General features: G+C 48.8%; 2 protein-coding genes across 3 annotated transcripts in view; one reads left to right on the forward strand and one right to left on the reverse strand.

Moving 5' to 3' along the window:
- The window catches only part of PPARD (peroxisome proliferator activated receptor delta), a 78,288-nt gene that overhangs the window by 37,111 nt on the left and 21,957 nt on the right, over positions 1-19,220 (forward strand). The window lies entirely within an intron of this gene.
- Positions 6,446-6,765, reverse strand: LOC103295519 (small nuclear ribonucleoprotein F-like). The gene has a single exon (XM_008151986.3). The coding sequence runs from the start codon at positions 6,763-6,765 to the stop codon at positions 6,505-6,507; it is 261 nt and encodes an 86-aa protein (XP_008150208.2). The 3' UTR covers positions 6,446-6,504.

Consider the following 19,220-nt stretch of genomic DNA (forward strand, 5'->3'; position numbering starts at 1 on the left):
TCGTCTATCAAAAGGTAATCCTGGTTGTTACCAGGATTAGGAGGTGTGTGGGCACTTGGTATGTTGAATTGTTATTACTACTGCTCTTTTTTTTCTTAATAAATCTTTATTGTTCAGATTATTACAATTGTTCCTCTTTTTTCCCCCCATAGCTCCCCTCCACCCGGTTCCCACCCCACCCTCTGCCCTTATCCCCCCGACACTGTCCTCATCCATAGGTGTATGATTTTTGTCCAGTCTCTTCCCGCACCCCCCACACCCCTTTCCCCCCGAGAATTGTCAGTCCAATCCCTTTCTATGCCCCTGATTCTATTATATTCACCAGTTTATTCTGTTCATCAGATTTTTTTATTTACTTGATTTTTAGAATCACTTGTTGATAGATATGTATTTGTTGTTCATAATTTTTATCTTTACCTTTTTCTTCTTCTTCCTCTTCTTAAAGAATACCTTTCAGCATTTCATATAATACTGGTTTGTCAGTGATGAACTCCTTTAGCTTTTTCTTATCTGTGAAGCTCTTTATCTGCCCTTCAATTCTGAATGATAGCTTTGCTGGGTAGAGTAGTCTTGGTTGTAGGTTCTCGCTATTCATCACTTTGACTATTTCTTGCCACTCCCGTCTGGCCTGCATAGTTTCTGTTGAGAAATCAGCTGACCATCGTATGGGTGCTCCCTTGTAGGTAACTAACTGTTTTTCTCTTGCTGCTTTTAATATTCTCTCTTTGTCTTTTGCTCTTGGCATTTTAATTATGATGTGTCTTGGTGTGGTCCTCTTTGGATTTCTTTTGTTTGGGGTTCTGTGCGCTTCCTGGACTTGTAAGTCTATTTCTTTCACCAGGTGGGGGAAGTTTTCTGTCATTATTTCTTCAAATAGGTTTTCAGTATCTTGCTCTCTCTCTTCTTCTGGCACCCCCATAATTCAGATGTTGGTACACTTGAAGTTGTCCCAGAGGCTCCTTACACTATCTTCATATTTTTGGATTCTTTCTTCTTTTTGCTTTTCCCCTTGGGTGTTTTTTGCTTCTTTGTATTTCAAATCTTTGACTTGATTCTTGCGATCCTCTAGTCTGCTGTTGGATCTCTGTATATTATTTTTTATTTCAGTCAGTGTATGCTTAATTTCTAGTTGGTCCTTTTTCATATTCTTGAGGGTCTCGCTAAATTTATCGGCCTTTTCTAGGAAATTCTTGGAAAACCTTATAACCGTGGTTTTGAACTCTATATCCAGTCATTTTCTTTCCTCCATTTCTTTCACTTGTGACCTGTTTCTTTTTCTCCGCATTTTGGCTGCTTCCCTGAGTTGATAGAGTGGCTTTGTGTGCTAGGTGTCCTATAGGGCCCAGTGGCTCAGACTCCCCAGTTACCTGAGGTGGACACTCTTGGTGCACCCCTTTGTGGGCTGTGTGTACAGTCTTGTTGTAGTTAAGTCTTGATTGTTGTTGGTATCACTGGGAGGAATTGACCTTCAGGCCAATTGGCTGTGAGGATCAGCTATGTCTACGATGGGAGAACTTCTGTGTTGGAGACACCCTTATGAGACAAGACTTGCTTCAGTGGGGCTTTGGTGTTCACTGAGTCTGCCCCCTGAGTGTGTCCCTTATGGATCTGAGGAGTTGTAATCTGGATGGTCCCACTCTGACCCCTGGGTACACTGGCTCTTGGATCTCCAAGGAGGTGCTAATTTAGCCTCTGCCTGAGGCCACCCAGCAGGAGAGATCTGTAGATTCCTCTCATTTGTTTGGGTTTTGGAGGTGCCCAGATGAGGCCCTGCTGTGAAGCAATGCAAGCTGCAGCGGGGCCTTGGGCCTTCTTTTGGATGTTCTGGGTTTCACTGACTCAGCTGCAGTTTGTTAGGTAAGTTTAGATTTCAAAGGACCAGGCCATTCATATGCAAAAGCCTTTGTGCTCAGCTTGGATGGGGCGGAGTCTCAGGGCGGAGTAAACAGGAATGGCTTCCCGTAAGCCCTGCCCTAAAAGGCCCCTGGGTCTCAGTGTCCCGTGGTAATCGCTGCAATCACCTCTGAGAGAAAGCCGCCCTCGAGTTTCCCCCCTGTCAGACGGTCCAGTTTCTCCTTGTATGAGTTTGGGTCCCCAGAGTCTCACCCGGAACTGGAGTTCAGAGCAGTCAGGAGCTTTTGTCTCCCTCCTGATTGAGAAAGCCAGCCGTGTACTCAGTTGCCAGCCCTCCCCGTGCGCGCCTCCGTACCTCTGCCTTCCGCAGCTCCTGTGAGTCTCAGTGTGCTTTTCTCTTTCCTTCTAGTTGTCACGACTCACAGGTTGAGAACCGCTAGCAGGGTCGCCTAAGACCATCAGAAAACACAGATATTTACATTATGATTCATAACAGTAGCAAAATTACAGTTATGAAGTAGCAACGAAAATAATTTTATGGTTGGGGGTCACCACAACATGAGAAACTGTATTAAAGGGTCGCGGCATTAGAAAGGTTGAGAACCACTGGTGTAGAGGCAGGTTCAGGTGAGGGGTGGGCAGGGCCTAAGCCAGGACCACCACAAGGTCAGGGAAAGGGAACAGTGAGTGGTTGAAAAGAAACTCATGAGGGACAACCAGATGACATTGGCATTTCAGCATGTGACTAGGGGTTGGTGTCCCATCGATTGGTACAGGAAGTGTTGGGGGAGGAGCAGGTGGAGGTGGCAGGAAAGGAAAAAAGGAGGTGCGTGTGGTTCTTTCTGGCCCCAGGGAGCCCTGCCATGTGCTGTGTGGAGCTGTTGGAGCTGGGAAGGCTAGCAGCGCCTAGAGGCCCTTGTCCTTCTGCCTTCTCCCTTGGGTTGCGTCTCCCAACTTTGGTTTTGCATATTTGTAGGGAGGCGGGAAAGCCAGGCTTCTCCCAGGCCCGGGTCAGTTTGGGCCGCAGGACAGGGTGGGCAGCATTGACCTGCCATTGGTCCTGACCCCTAGCTCCCGCTTTGGCCCTAGGCTGTCAGCTCCCAGCTTTACACCTCCAGACAAAGGTGGAGTTGCATCAGTTGTTGTTCCTTACAAGGCCCCAGGGGATGCTCTGAGTGAGTTCACTGGCGGTTTTCATCTCTTCCACTTCTGCCTCCAGCCTGTTACAGAATCTGATGACTTCTGGGGCCTGAGCCCAGGTTTAAACAGGCTGCCTTCAGGTTACCCTCAGGATGAACTCTAGGCAGTGGGGGAGGCCTGCCCTGGATGTGCCTTTCCCAGCCTTCTGGCCCAGCTGAAAGAAAGGCTGTAACACCTACTCCACACTCATCCCGCTTCTCCCGATTGGGAACATTTCTCCCTCTGAAGTGTCCACTTCTTGTGCGGCCTCCCCCACCCAGCTCTTTGTACGCCCACCTCCTCAAAGGCAGTCTCTCACTTGCTCTTTTTGGCATCTCCCCCCTGAAGTAGTCTAGGTCAGTGCTTTTGCAGTTTCCCCAAATCAGTCCCTAAACGATGTGTTAATTGAAGGGGGCTCTGGCTGGAGGTGGGTGGAAGATTGCCATGGGGGTCTTAGGAAAGGCTGCCTGGAAAAGCATCAAGACTGGTGCTGCCAAATTCCCAGCACTTACTTTCAGAATTTTGGGAAAAAGGCATAGAATTTCCCGGGAATTCCCAAAGTCATCTCTTTTGTAACACTGTATTTATGGGTTTTTAAATAAGAATGAGAGACTATGATAAACTGATATGATAAATTATTTTTCTGTGATAAGTTTCAGAAATTTTCCTGTAAAAAGAAATATCCTATCTAATAAAAGAGTAATATGCAAATTGACCATCACTCCAACACACTAAGATGGCTACCCCTGTGTGGTCAAAGATCCTGCCCCCATGTGGACACAAGATGGCCACCACAAGATGGCCAGCAGGGGAGGGCAGTTGGGAGGGACCAGGCCTGCAAGGGAGGGCAGTTGGGGGCGATCAAGCCTGCAGGGGAGAGCAGTTGCGGGGGACCAGGCCTGCAGAGGAGGGAAGTTGGGGGCAACCGGGCCTGCAGGGAAGGGCAGTTGTGGGGGACCCAGGCCTGCAGGGGAGAGCAGTTATGGGTGACCAGGCCTGCAGGGGAGGGCAGTTAGGGGTGACAGGCCTGCAGGGGAGGGCAGTTAGGGGCAATCAGGCTGGCAGGGGAGCATTTAGGCATCAATCAGGCTGGCAGGCAGAAGTGGTTAGGGGCAATCAGGAAGGCAGGCAGGTGAGCAGTTGGGAGCCAGCAGTCCTAGATTGTGAGAGGGATGTCCGGCTGCCCGTTTAGGCCCGATCCTGGTAGCATCGGGCCTAAACGGGCAGCCAGACATCCCTCAAGGGGTCCCATATTGGAGAGGGTGCAGGCTGGGCTGAGGGACACCCCCGCCATGCACGAATTTTATGCACCAGGCCTCTAGTATATATATAATAGTAAATGCATGGTTTATTATTATTTGGGAACAGTATATTGTGAAAAGATTATTTGTTTTATTAACATATATAATGACCTTCACCTAGTATAGATATTTGATAGTAGAAAATATTAAAGAAAGAGAACATTAACAAAATTAATGCTTGCCTGGCTGGTGTGGCTCAGTGGTTGAGTGTCGACCTATGAACCAGAAGGTCAGGGCACATGCACAGGTTGCGGGCTTGATCCCCAGTGTGGGGTGTGCAGGAGGCAGACAATGATTCTTTCTCATCATTGATGTTTCTATCTCTCTCTCCCTCTCCCTTTCTCTCTGAAATAAATAAAAAAAATATTTATTTAAAAAAATGAATGCCTAATAAAAATCATTTAGTGTTTTAAGGATAACACCACAAATACTTAATATGTAAAAGGTATTCTTAATGTGACATTTAAAATTTTTATTTTTAAATTTCCAGACACTAAAATTCATCCTTTTTTGGTGTTCAGTTCTGAGTTTTGGCAAATCCATAGTCATTAATCATCACCAGATAAATAATCCACATAAAGAACTGTGCTATCACCCCGTAAAATGACATTCCCTTGTGCTACTCCTTTGTAGTCAAACCTCACGTTATCATTAACCCATTATTTATTCTGTTCCTGTAGTTTTGCTCTTTCCAGAATGTCATAGAAATGGAGTCATAGCCTTTTGAGTCTCACTTAGCACAATGTATAGACTGTACCCATCCGTTGTTGCTGCATGTTATCAGGATTTGTTATCAGGATTTGTCCCTTTCTGTTATTGAATACAAGTATTCTGTTGTAAGGATGGGCCACAACTTGTTTATCCATTCTTCATTTGAAGCACATTTAGGTTGTTTCTGGGTTTGGGCAATTTTGAATAACATTCATTTGCTGGTTGGAACATAGGTTTTCATTTCACGTAGTAGGTAAATTCCTAAGAGTGGGATTGACGGGTGTATGGTAAGAATAAGGTTACCTGCCAAGCTGTTTCCCACCAGCAATGTACGAGAGTTCCAGCTTCTCCACGGCCCTGTTCGCAGGCGGTGGTGTCAGTTTTTGTTTTGTTTTGGCCATTCTATAGGTGTTTTTCCCTAATGACTAAGAATGTTGCACATCATTTTCGTGTGTTTATTTGTCATCTGTATATTTTTCTCTGGTGAAGTATCTGTTCAGATCTTTTGCCTATTTCTTAATTGGGATGTTTGTTTTCTTACTGCTAAGTGGGGAGTTCTTTATATATCTTAGACCAGTGGTCGGCAAACTGCAGCTCGCGAGCCACATGCAACTCTTTGGCCCCTTGAGTATGGCTCTTCCACAAAATACCACGTGTGGGCGCGCACGTACAGTGCAATTGAAACTTCATGGCCCATGCGCAGAAGTCAGTTTTCGGCTCTCAAAAGAAATTTCAATCGTTGTACTGTTGATATTTGGCTCTGTTGACTAATGAGTTTGTCGACCACTGTCTTAGACACAAGTCTTTTGTCAGATATGCTATTTGCAAGTACATTCTCAGTGGGTGGCTTGTCTTTTCATTCTCTTAATGTGCCTTTCAAAGAGCAGAAGTCAATTTTGATGAAATCCAATTTATTAAAAATTATTTAATGTTTTTATTGATTTTAGAGAGAGAGGAAGGGAGAGGGATAGAGAGATAGAAACACCGATGAGAGAGAGAGTTATCGATTGGCTGCCTCTTGCATGACCCCCACTGGGGATCAGGCCCACAACTGGGCATGTGTCCTGACTGGGAATTGAACCGGGAACCTCTTTGTTCATGGGTCAACACTCAACCACTGAGCCACACGGGCTGGGCTATCAAAAATTTTTAATGAATCCTATTTCTGATATTGTATCTAAGAACCTTTTGCCTAACCCAAATTCACAAAGAATTTCCCATGTTTTCTTTTAAAAATTTTATAATTTTTAATTTTACATTTAGATGTATCCATTTTCAGTTAATTTTATAAAAGATGTAAAGCATAAGTCAAGGTTCTTATAAAAAATTTTTTCCATTTTAGTTGTTTCTATTGTTTCAAAACAATTTGTTCTCTTTACTGAATTGCCATTTTCTTTTTTGAAAAAACAAATTTTTATTGTCTAGAAATATATATAAAAACGTTTTCCCACAAAAGATGCTATTCTCTCATTTCTCCATCTTCTTCCTCTTCTTCAACACCCCTGATACAAAGGACATTATTACACCTTATTAAAACTTCACCCAGGTGTCCAGACAAGGCTCCATCTATGCATTCTTCAGTGTTTGCAAGCTGCATGTTCATATAGCCATCTACAGATACCAGGTGGCCTTTGTACTCCATCCCCCACTTCAGTTTCACCGTTACTGGCTTTTCTGTTAATCCATTGAGGAAAGGTTTGGGATTGAAGGGCAAACTCATCGTGACGACGAGCAAATGCTGTAGCCTACTCACCGCCGACCCAGCTCTTCTGAATTGCATTTTCTTTTGTAAAAAATCCATTGGTCAGCCTTGCCTGGTTTGGCTCATGTTTAGAGCACCAGCCCATGGACCGAAGGTTCGCAGATTCAATTCCTGGTCAAGGCTGGGTAACTTGGTTACAAACTCAATCCCTAGCCCTTGTTGGGCAAGTGTGGGAAGCAACTGGTTGATATATCTCTCTTGCAAGGATCTCTCTCTCTCTCCCTCTCTCGCTCTCTCTTTCCCCCCCTCTCTCCCTCTCCCTCTCCGTCTCTCTCACCCTCTCCCCCCCCTCCTCCCTTCTACTCTATCTAAAAAATATATCCTCAGGTGAGGATTTTTTAAAAAATCAATATTTGTGTGAGTCTAAAATAAAATTGTAAAATACACAAAACATTAATTGCCCTTTCTAATAATCTTGATCTTTGTTCCATGACAAATACTCCAGATGTAGAAAAATTCCTTTCTTTTTGACTTGATATTGGTTGAATAGTTAAAGCGTGTATCCAGAACTATTTTCAAGATGGACATCGAGGTATAGTTACTTTGTATAAGTTCATTTTCTTTTTTAGTGATGAAAACACTTCCTTTGCCCCAATTTTGGTTTAGCTGTTGCCTTTACTAGCCAATACTGATTATTTATTTTAAATTTTATTAATTTTTTTTTTTTAGAGAGAGAGAGAAACATTGATGTGAGAGTGAAACATCGATGGGCTGCTTCCTGCATTCCCCCCCACCCCCAATGGGGGAATGAACCTGCAACCTAGGCATTCGCCCCAACCAGGAATTGAACCAGGAACCTTTTGGTGCATGGGACGATGCCCAACCAACTGAGCCACACTGGCCAGGGCACCAGGGCACTGCTTTTACTAATTCAGATTAAGATCAGTTTCTGATTTTGTGTCCTAGAATTCCACAATACTCACTTTTTTTTCCCCTCTTTCCTGTAGCAAATAGTCAAATGCTATAAGATTCCAGTGAACATTATTGGGTAGTGTTTGAATAATCTAACAAGTATATCCCCTAAGAAAGTTAACAGCACTGTATAGAGTCACGTGTCAGAATTGCCAGTTTAAGGACTTGTTTCCAAACTTACTGCTTACAATTCTACTTGTAGGATTTCTATATACTATGTATATTAATATATTAACACATATTTGCAAGAATGACTCACCATTAGCAGCAGACAGGGTCATGAATACACACTTACAACATGGCAATGGCTACAAGCAAGGCTTGATCAGATTGTGGCACTCCTGTCCTGATTCCCAGAAACGTCAGCCTTGACCTTCAACTCTGCATGTTAATTTCTTATTCTTTCTTTAACGTGAAGTTAGTGGATTCCTTGAAACCAATAACATCTCTAAGGTTGGATTGTTAAGCTTTAATTCTCACCAGAAGATTATACCTTTCCCATTTTCCCAATTTGTCAATATTTGGGATCTTTCTCTGAATTTGGGATTCAGTGAAACATAAATTTCCTAAGAAAAGTTGGGAAAGAAGTCTTGCATGGAAATACTTGTTAAGAGAGGTCATAAGGCAGGATTTGAGGAAAGCCAAGTGTTGAAAGGTAACCTGTAAGGTAAGCTCCGCAGGGCAGCCGCTGTGTCATACCCATCACAGTGTCTGTGGAACCAGCGTGGCACCGGACCCACGGAGGGTGCTCCATGGGAGTTACTGGCTGAGTAAGTGGCTCGCTGGCAGTGGCTGTTGGGAAGCACTGTGTAAATCACTGTGGCTGACAAGATGGTTCGGGTTGTAGAGTTCTACGGAAGATGAGCTTAGAAAACGCTGAGATCCCTATTGTGCCAAGCCTTGAACAATAGGCATAGGAGCTTGGATTGTTATATTCTGGGCACTGGGGAGAAAACCCAAACATGATACAGCTGCGTCCTTGTTGGCTCATAGCCAGGTGGTGCACTAAGGGCCAAACAGCCTTTTTTCTTTCTGTTGTTTATCTAACCCAAAGGCCATAGCTGCCCTAGTCGGGTGGCTCGGTTGGTTGGAGCTTTGTCCTATACACCAAAAGGTTGTGGGTTTGATTCCCAGTCAGGGCACATACCTAGCTTTTGGGTTTGATCCCTGGTTGGGGTGTATACGGGAGGCAAATGATTAATGTTTCTGACATCAATGTTACGCACTCTAAAATTAATAAACTTTTTTTTAAATGCCAAAGCTACAGAAAAGTTGAAAGAATACTACTTTGAACTTTTGTATTTCCTTCACTAAGGTTCATCAATTGCTAAGTTACATTTTCTTTCTTTTTTTTAAATTATGTTTTTCTTAATTTTTTAGAGAGGGGAGAAGGAAAAAGAAAAAGAGCGAAATAGGATAAGAGAAACATCCATCAGCTGCCTCCTGCACACCCCCTACTGGGGATCAAGCCTGCAATCCGGGCATGAGCCCTGCCTGGGAATTGAACCAGCGACCTCTCGGTGCATGGGAGGACGCTCAACCAACTGAGCCACACTGGCCAGGGCTGTTACATTTTCTTGGCATTGTGTCATAGATTGTCCACAGTCCATGCTTGTATGAGTGTTTCCTTGTGGTTAGATTTACATTAACATTTTGGGTGGGAGCTTACAAGGGTGATGAGTGCTTCCTGTTGCTTCACATCAGGAAGCCGATGGTGCCAGTTGGCCCCAGTAAAGATGGCGCTAACTGTAGTCACCTGGCTAAGTTGGTATCCGTGAAGACTGCTTTCGTTTTAAGGCAGAGAACTTTGGGGTTTTGGTGGTGGTAGCGGTTGGTTGGTTAGGTTTTAAAGGCAGAGAACTTTGGAAGGAACTCTTCACTGGCTTTTGGGCTGGCTGACAGCCATTTCGGAAAGGAGACTAGTTCTCTGTCATTTGTACCTGCTGTTGGGAAACATCTTGATGTCGTCCAGTGACGCGCAGCCCTTTTCATCTCGTGGCACACGTAACTAATTACCAAAATGATGCGCACTCCAAAAACAGATTGTTTGCTAATCTGAAAAGTAAAATAGCTATAATTTTTATTCATTCACGTCTGACAGCTATTGTTTGCGGCTGTTGTCATTTTTTTATTTGGAAATCTAAGGGAAAAGAGGTCAGTGCCCCTGACTAAGTAGTTAGCTATTGCATGTTTTAAAAATCCCTGCGCTACACCGGTTGAAAATCACTGATGTAGTTAAAAAAGCCCTGTGAGCTAGGAAATGGGATTTGGGACCTAGCTCTACAACCATCTCTCCCCGTGACTTGTAGATAAGTATGTCATCTCCCTGGGCTGAGCCATTGTACATATAAGGAAATAGACGCTCAGAGAGGCGAGGCACTTTGCCCAAGGCCACTCAGCTGGTAAGTAGCAAAGCTAGGATTCAAACCCAGTTCTCTTTGGGCCAAAGTCCTACACTTGCCCTTTTGCCAGTCTGCCTCCTCTGAAGTGGCTGGTCATCGTTATGTTGGCACCAACCACTGGGTCCCGGTGCAGACAACCCAGCAGAACACCAGCCCTGTGGGAGCTAAGGTGGAAGGGAAGAGAGAGGTACCCCTCTCGCCCACTTTGCTCTCCTGCATGTGGCAGGCTGGTCCCTAGGAAGGCCTGGCACCTCAGGCAACTGGTAGGTGGGAGTTGAACGCTGCTCAGCCACCTTTGGAATAAATACTTTCGTGCGGATGTTACAAAGACGAGCTGCTGGCGCTGTTCCAGCCCCGCCTGTCCAGACAGGGAAGTGCAGGCCTCACGTACCTGGCCATGGCCTGGGTAGGGTCAGTGCCTAGGATCCCCAAGTTGGCCCATGAGTCCTGTGGGCAATCAGGTGGATGGAGAAGGTATTGCCTAAGCCTGCCTGGGTCCCTGGGGGCATGGAGAGAGACCGGAAGCATTCATGGGGGAAAGGTGAGTAGAGCCTTGCCAAGCAGATGGCTGTGGGTGGGGAGTTACCGCCTGCGTGCTCTCACGCCCCAGGATTTGGGTGGAGGTTCTTGAGGAGGCAGCCAGCAAGGAGGGCCATGGTGGCGACACAGCACTCCAGGACTGCCCTGCCAGCCCTCTGCACTGGCAACCGGCCCACCAACCTGTCATTTTCCTGGTTAGCATCTCTCCCCAAGGGCAGGAGCACTGAGCACCTGGTGAGTAGCGTCGCTCCTCATGCCACCATGTTTTCTTCCCCGGAGCAGTTGTTCTGAGGGAAACAGTGGCGCTGGCTCAGTCAGGACATGGTCTGTTAAGGCCATGTTGTCCTCTTGCTGTAGAGTTGAGAGTCCAGGAGAGTCTGTGTCCCACATTCACAGGCCTGCAGGATACAGGGCTGAACTCAGGGTCAGGGCCAAAGTGGCCTGGCCAGGAGCAGGCGGGGCCGGGTGGGCCCTGAGGGGCTTCTGGGAGTTCTACCTCCTCCCGCAGTGCATTTTGGTGGAACAACCCCCACCACACACACACACATACACACACACACACATACACACACACACACACACTCTGCACTGGCAGCCAGCTAGGCAGGGGCAGAAGGCTCCCTGGAGAGGGGACCTCCGCAGGAAAGCAGTGTTTCCAGGTAGCACCGGGGGAGCAGTGGCTGGGCTTTACCTTGATTCTTTAGTGGGAGCCCCATCTCCCTCCTGCCAGATGGGGCTGAAATCCAGACGGGGAGCTGACATGACCCGACGTGTAAGGCCTTCTGCTTTCTTAACGAATTCGCCAAGTCATCACTAAGTCACGCCAGTCTCGGCGCTTCCCCGTCGCTCCGCACACCCTCCTGGCCCGCCCTGGGTCCTGCGGCGCCAGGGCAGTTGGGACCAGCTTCCTCACTGAGCTCTCGCAGGCTGTCGTGTTGGCACACACTCGGGAGCCGCTGGCTGGTAGCGCCGAATGAGGATGGAAGGTGAGGGCCGGGCCGATTCTCTGACTCCACGGTGCTTTGATGTTTCAGAAGCTGCTCTGGCTCCCTGAGGTTGAATTCTCTTGTTTGTCCTTTCTCTCCCTCACCTCTGGTTCGCCCACCCTGTTTGGGGGACTTCGCGCTTTTCAAGTATTTGTTGAGTAGGCCCTTATCAGGGACCTCAGAGAGCAACCAGATAGGCGCGCCTGGCAAGGAAAGGGAGAACAGGAAGCAAACACAGGAGAGCAGGTGAGCTGCTCGCTCCTGAGCCGGTTCCGCTCGAGGGGGAACCAGAGCTTTGTCGAGGGAGACAGCGAGCAGTGTTGGAAGGAGACTCTCTTCTGCTCAGCTTCGTTATGAAAGAAAGACTGCTAGACACGGAAAACTGCGCATCTCCCCACCGTCACCATCTCCCTCCCACCCTCCCAGTCCAGGCTGCGAGCCCTCCCCAGCCGCTGTGGGGCAGATGTGTGCTAGTCTGCGTTGTCACACACCGTGGGCGCCAGGCAGACGTGCAGTCCACCCTCTCGCTGTGTGCGGCGTCCTGCCTGCGCACCGCCCGCTGCCCTGGAGGTCGGCTGGGAACGCCGTGACACCGCGTGCCAGAATGCCACATCCTGAGCGAGGCGGCGTCTTCGGCTTCTGCTGCTGCTTCTTGCTACTTTCTAAACTAATGATGTCTCATGTTTGTATCATGCTTTCAAACTTTTTTTTTTTTTTTTTTTTGCTTACTAAACACAGCACATGTTCATTATAGGAAATTTAGTAAAATCAGATAAGCAACAAGAGAAGAAATAAAAATTACCCCTAAGAAATATTCATCATTAACATTTTGGTGTGTGAATTATATATAACACAGATGTTTTTCACTTTACTCTGTCATCTAAGCCTTGCTGCCTTCCTTAGGGAAGGCACGTGGATATTAATCCCATCTCAGATGGGAGAATGAGCCAGAGAGGTTAGAGGTTGCCCAGAGGGGCATAGTCTGGTGCTGGCAGGGCTGGGAGTGCACTTGGCATACAGCCTCTCCCTGTCTTCTCCCTCCTGGATTGCAGCAGAGCCTGGGCAGGGGCTCTGATCTGCTGAATCGTCTTATCCACGGGTTAATCAGATGGCGCCTAGATGACACTTTGGCCTCTCAGTGACTTAGGGGAAAAGATAGGAGATAGGCTTTTTGGATTTAAAGTATTGCCATTCCGACACTTCCGCTTCATCTTGGTTATTGGGGTTTTAGAGGCCGCGCATTAAGAGGGAGTGATAGAGAGAGGAGGAGTCGGGAGCTGTCCAGTGAAACGTGCTGCTGTAACAGAGGTTTCGCCTGGGGACGCTGGCTTTGGGAGGAAGGTGGTGCAGGCTGAGCCTGGGTGCCCAGAGGTCAGGCAGGACGGGACTAGGAAGGGTCCACTCGCCAGGATACAGACACATTGTAGCATTAGGGGTTCAGGAATGGAGCGAGAGGCAGTACCTGGGGCTCCTCCACCCTGAAGGCGGACGGCTCCTGGCTCTGCATCCCGGCTCCAGCGGTCATACAGCTTGCTTCGCTCTTCCTTGCTCTGGTTTAGTCCTCTGTAAATGCTTCATAGTACTCACTTGTGGTGCCTGCGTAAGGAGCTCACCGTCCTGCCTGGCACACAGAAACGCTATGTGCTGTTTGGTTCAGTCAGAATTTGAATAGGCCCCGTGTGAAGAGTCATGGGAGTCTTCTGTGTGTGTTTGGCTGTGACCTGCTTCCCAGCCTGCTCTGGACCTGCCACCCACCTCTCCGGGGCCTAGGAGCCTGCATCTCCCCCTCCCACCCCTTAGTCTGTATACAAAATAAACCACTTCCTGATTTTATTTTTTTCTCTGAACTCTTTTTTCTCTAATGGACATATTTTACTTGTAAGGTCATTTCTAAATGACCCAGCTCTGCTTGGCCTTGAACCTTTGAGGCCTCCAGCAGAGGCCATTTCCTCCTCCTCAGGACTCGGCCTCCCTCCTCCCTTCCCCTGTTTATGTGCAGCCTTTCCCAAAGTCGTGGCAGGTGCTGGTCTTATCTTCCTCCCTGACTGGAGTGTAAACATTAAAGGCTCCTGAGGACTAGCTGCCCCCTCCCCGCCCCCTGCCCTGCAGAGAGCCACGTCCTGTGAGTGACCCGGGCTCCTTTGAGCACTGCTTGTGGGGTCTGCTCAGTAAGCGACTGCAGAGTCAAAGGGGGACAGACGCAGCCAGCACCCCTCCGCAGGGGGAAAGGAAGCCAAGACAAATGAGCTACCTCCCCAAGTCCCCTGGCAGGGCGGCAGGGGAGCCACTGCCTGGACTCCTGCGTCCCCTGCTCGCGGCTCTGCCTGTTAACTGTAATCTCGATGAGCTCCTTGTCTGACTGGGATGGGCTGAGAGCAGCTGGGCGCCCTGGACAACTGAAGCCTGAGGACAGGTGATCTCTATGGGGCGGGTCCATGAATGGAAATCTTTTTTCCAGTTATAAAAATTATTCATTTATCCAGCAAATTTACTATCTGCAAGTCACTCCCCTATCCCGAGGATCAGTATGAATCTAACATGAAAATCTCTGCTTTGTGGGGTTTATATCCTTTGGGGGGGACACAAACAGTAAACAAATGAGTTTTAAAAATACATATCCTATCTAATAGAGAGGGACTATGCTAATTGATCCTCATGCTGTCGCAAAGATGGCAGTGCCCACAGCCAATAAGGAGGGAATATGCTAATTGACTGTCACGCCCTCAAAGATGGCGACGCCCACAGCCATAAGATGGTGGTGCCCAGTCCCCTCAGCCCCGCCGGGGCGGCAGGCACACCAGTAACCAGGGCCAGCCGAAGCTTGTGCTGCTGGCAGTGGCAGCAGCAAAGGTGTGATGGGGCGTCACCTTCCCCTGATCACCGGATCGCCTCCCGCCCCTGAGGGCTCTCAGACTGTGAGAGGGGGCAGCCCGGGCTGAGGGACGCCCCCCTCCAGTGCATGAATTTTCAGGCACCGGACCTCTAGTACATATATGTGTGTATACACACACACACACACACATACACACACGTATGTTTTTATACATGTGTGCTTATACATGTGTATACATGCATGCATGCATGCATACTATTCCAGATAGTGGTAAGAGCTCAGAGAAAACTATAGCAGAGAAGAGAAATGGAAGTACCCAAGGGAGGGCTGGGTTGACTGTGGTCAGGTTGACTGTCATGTTTAAGCAAAGCCCTGAGGAGGTGAGGCAGCCAACCATGTAAACAGGTAGCACATTTTCAGCTGGAGGGAACAATTGCAGAGCCCCTGAGGCAAATGCACCTGCTCTGATCAAGACCAGCCCGCCCTGTATACCAGGAAGGGAGAGGGAAGGCCTCGCAGGCCAGTGTAAAGATGGACAGGAAGCTCCTGGTAGGATCTGATCACAGAAGGGGCGGATCTGACTGAAGAGGATCACTCTGACTGTGGTGGGGAGGGTGGTGGGATGAAGCCAGTTAGGAGGCTATTGCAATAATCCAGGCAAGAGATGATGTTGGCTTGCCTTGGCTGGTGTTGTTCAGAGGTTAGAATGTTGGCCTGAGCATCAAAGGACTATTTGGACTACATGCCATCCTACTGAAGGGCATGTAGTGTACTGGGGTTGCAGGTTCAATCCTTGGCCCCAGTTGGGGTGCATGTGGGAGGCAACCAATCAATGTGTCTCTTTCTCATCGATGTTTTTCTCTCTCTCTACCTCTATCCCTCCCTCTCTCCCTTCCACTCTCTCTAAAAATCAATGGAAAAAATATCCTTGGGTGAGGATTAACAATAAAAGAGAGAGAGAACCCCAGCCGGTTTGGCTAAGTGGATAGAGTGTCGGCCTGCAGACTGCCCGCTGCTTTCATTCACTCATTCAGCAAATATTGTTAAGCACCTACCACCATGTGCCAGGCCACAATTGTCAAGAAACTAACACAGATTAGTCAATACCCAGACTAATGATTGATTGGAAAGCATGGGTTGTGGGTTCAATTCCGTCAAGGGGGCACGTACCTTAGTTGCAGGCTCGATCCTCAGCCCCAGTCGGGAGGCAGCCAAGATGTGTCTCTCTCACATTGATGTTTTTCTTTCTATGTCTCTCCCCTCCCTTCCACTCTCTCTAAAAATCAATGGGAAAATATCCTTGGGTGAGGATTAATAAGAAAGAGAGAGAGAGAGAGAGAATGTTGGCTCAGACCAGAGTCATAGCAGTGAAAGTGATGAGAAGTGATTCAAATCTGGGTATTTATTAAAAACAGAGCCAAGCCCTAACTGGTTTGGGTCAGTGGATAGAGTGTCGGTCTGTGGACTGAAGGGTCCCAGGTTCGATTCCGGTCAAGGGCATGTACCTTAGTTGCGGGCACATCCCAGTTGGAGGTGTGCAAGAGGCAGCTGATCGATGTTTCTCTCTCATCTATGTTTCTAACTCTCTATCCCTCTCCCTTCCTCTCTGTAAAAAAATCAATAAAAAATATATTTTAAAAAAATAAATAATAAATAAATAAATAAAAAATAAAAGCAGAGCCAACAGGATTTGCTGGCACCAACATTTTGGCCTGACTAACTAGAAACTTGGAATTGACATTTACTGAGATGGGAATGATGTTGGCGGGGGCGGGGGGGGGGCCAAGGTCAAGGGCTCAGTTTGGATGTTAGACTTGTGATACCATTGGGCATCCATGTGGAGATATCAGAGAATCTGGGCTGGAGAAATATAAAGGAGCCATCAGTATATTGAAGGTTTCAAAAGCCACGAGCGAGCATAAAGCCATGCAGGGAGGAGTGTAGATTGAAGGAGACCCTAAGTGGGCAGGAAGAAATTGCTCACTGGCTCCAGCAGGAAGATTGCTAAGGAGCAGCCAGTGAGGTCAGAGGAAAACCTGGAGCCAAGAGAGGAGAAGGCGTAATGGAGGAAGGACTCCGCAGTGCACCACATGCTCTGAGAGGTCAAGTGCGATGGAGATGGTACATGTTCAGCACAGAAAGGTTAAGACTACAGTGACATAAAAACAGGAAGTCACCTGCTGCCCTAATCGTACATGGAAACTTCCATTCTTTCTCTAGTCATTTTTATAGGATTTTTGCTATATAATTGAATTCTGCTATTTTCCACTAAAGTTACTAAATATTCTATGAAAACATGAGTTTCATGGCTGGATAATACTCCATTTTATGGGGTGGGGGGAGCCCTCATTTATTTAACCATATCTCTATTGCACATTGAGATATTTCTGTTATTTTTCATTAATACAAAATTCTCATTCTTATAAAAATTGATTTCATTTTTATAAGTAGCACTGCTTCGAACAGCCTAGTCCATTTTCCTGTGAGGAGAATTACAAGGTTACAGGCATGAGCACTTTCAGGGGAGCTTGGACTTAGGAGCCAGTTTCTCCTGGGCTGACCTGGCTGGTCCTGGCTTCGCTGAGGGCTCTTCTGGCCCCCCCTGTCCTTGGGGAGGCTCAGGAGTCACTCAGCCCTTCTGACACCTCCGCCTTCCACCTCCAACTGGGTGTCCCGTTTCTCCTGGGCTGGTCAGCTTCATCCCTCTCGCTGGGCCTGCCTCCTGTGAGGCACTGCCCTTTCTCTGCCACCAGCCTCCGTCCCCACACCCAGCAGGAGGCATTGGTCAGAGCTGCCCTCAGAGGGCAGTGTGGGTGCTCAGCACACTCAGCTTTGTCTGCATTCTTCTCCCTGAGATTAGAGAGATTATTTCGTGAACATTAAGGGGCTGGCTGGTGTCCTAGTCTTAGATGTTTAAAAAGAAAAGGGTGTGAGTAGCGTGCCTGGCCCATAGTTCCTAGAGATGTGTGTCAGAAGTTTGACGGGCTTGGATGGAGTTGTCAGGCCTAGGGATGTGGCTGTTCGAGTCACTTGGTCTCTTGCCAACTGTGCCAAGTGCCAGTTGTGCTCCCAGATGGGAGTGCGTCGTAGCTGGGAGTCACCGAGATCAGAACAGCACTGGGAGGCTGAGCCAGGGAGTCCGCAGGCAGGGCCCATGGAGCGCTCCTGCCCTGCCCTGCCCTGCCCTGCCGCTTCACTCGGGGCGGCACAGGTGGGCCCCGGGGAGCATGCGGCTCTGGATGAGGCTCTCCCCAGGAACTGAAGAGGTAGGTGTCCGGGGATCCAGGAGGTGGCCTCTCCCTCCCGCCAGTGCCCCCGCTAGCTTTGCAACCCTGGCTCAGAGCCCAGCGGAATGATCTCCAGTCCGTCCTCCATAGTGGCCGGAGGGATTCTTTTCAAATGCAGCTCTGAACCTGTCCATCGTCCTCATAACCCTCCTAGGCTCTCTGCTGCTCTTTGGATAAACCCATATCCTTCACTCGCCCTTTGAGGCCCGAGGGATTGCCAGCCTCCACTAGACCAGCCCCCCTGCCTTCCTGGCACTCCAGCCACACAGCCCTTCCTTCCACCCCTCCGAGGGTCCATGCCAACCTCCCTCCGAGGGGCCTTTTCCCATCGGTCTCCCCGTTGCCCTGTAACCCCACTCACCTGCCTCTGGGTCAAAGGCCACATCTCAGGAACACCTTCCTGGTACCCATCCTGGAGGGGCATGCTCCGAGAGTGCTGCCGCTGCGCCGGCGCTTGCTCTCCACAGCCCGGCCGGGCTTCCTCGCGGTGTGTTTGTGTTGGTTTCTTCACTAATGTGGCCTGGCACATGGTGGTGGGTGCTCAACACATACTGGCTGAATGAGTGAATGAAAGCAGCTGGCAGGGACCAGAGGAAGAGTGGAGGGGCATCGGTGGCATCAGCAGCCATAGCACCGAGGTCCTGGGAGGAGAAGGTTCTGGAAGGTGCCCTGGTGACAGCCTCTTTCCCACTCGGATCACCTATGACTCCCGCTCAGAAAAAAGAACCATGTTGATGTTGTGTTTCTTGAGAAAACTGTAGATTTTTAGCCTCTCCTCAGTCTTCAGTGGCTACAGGCAGAGGCGGCTGGGGCGGGGGTCGCTGGCTGCAGTCTCCCCTGCTTGGCTGCGGGCACCCTCGGGGGCCCCTTGCTGGTCCCTGGTGACAGCCTCCTTCCCACTCGGATCTCTCTCCAGGCACGTTCTCAGTAGCTCCCTGAGGCCAGCTTTCCCTTTTAGTTTAGCTTAGCTCCACTCCACAGCCCACAGGCCTTAGGGCCTGACTCCTGGTGGCATTGGGAGAACCTCAGAGGTAGGGGCAGGGTGGCCTCCTGGGTATCTTCTCTCTGGTTCTAGCACTCTGAACAAAACCAGCCCCAGGCCACGCCTAGGGTCGAACTGCTGGGGTGGGTCCATTCCAACACGAAAGCCCCACAGGCCCTTGTGTGCCCTGAGGGGAGTGGGGTGCCCGGATTGGCAGATGGGGGAAGAGAGCACCCTGGAGTTGCTCTTCAGGGAAACCAGGGCATTGGTCAGTACCCAGACTGGAAAGCTTGGGAGAGAATGAACCAGGCCCATTCTCTCATGGCCTCCCTTACAGCTGGTCCTGAGATGTGGGCCTAGGGCTGCTGACCCTTGTCCCGCTATGGGGGGCAGGGGGAGGAAATACAGCAACTGGGTCCGCTGTGCGGTGGCGGGGGGGGCGGAGCGGGGAGAAGTGGGGGAGGGTTTGAA

Source organism: Eptesicus fuscus, chromosome 10, assembly GCF_027574615.1.
Source record: "Eptesicus fuscus isolate TK198812 chromosome 10, DD_ASM_mEF_20220401, whole genome shotgun sequence".
Classification (NCBI taxonomy): domain Eukaryota; kingdom Metazoa; phylum Chordata; class Mammalia; order Chiroptera; family Vespertilionidae; genus Eptesicus; species Eptesicus fuscus.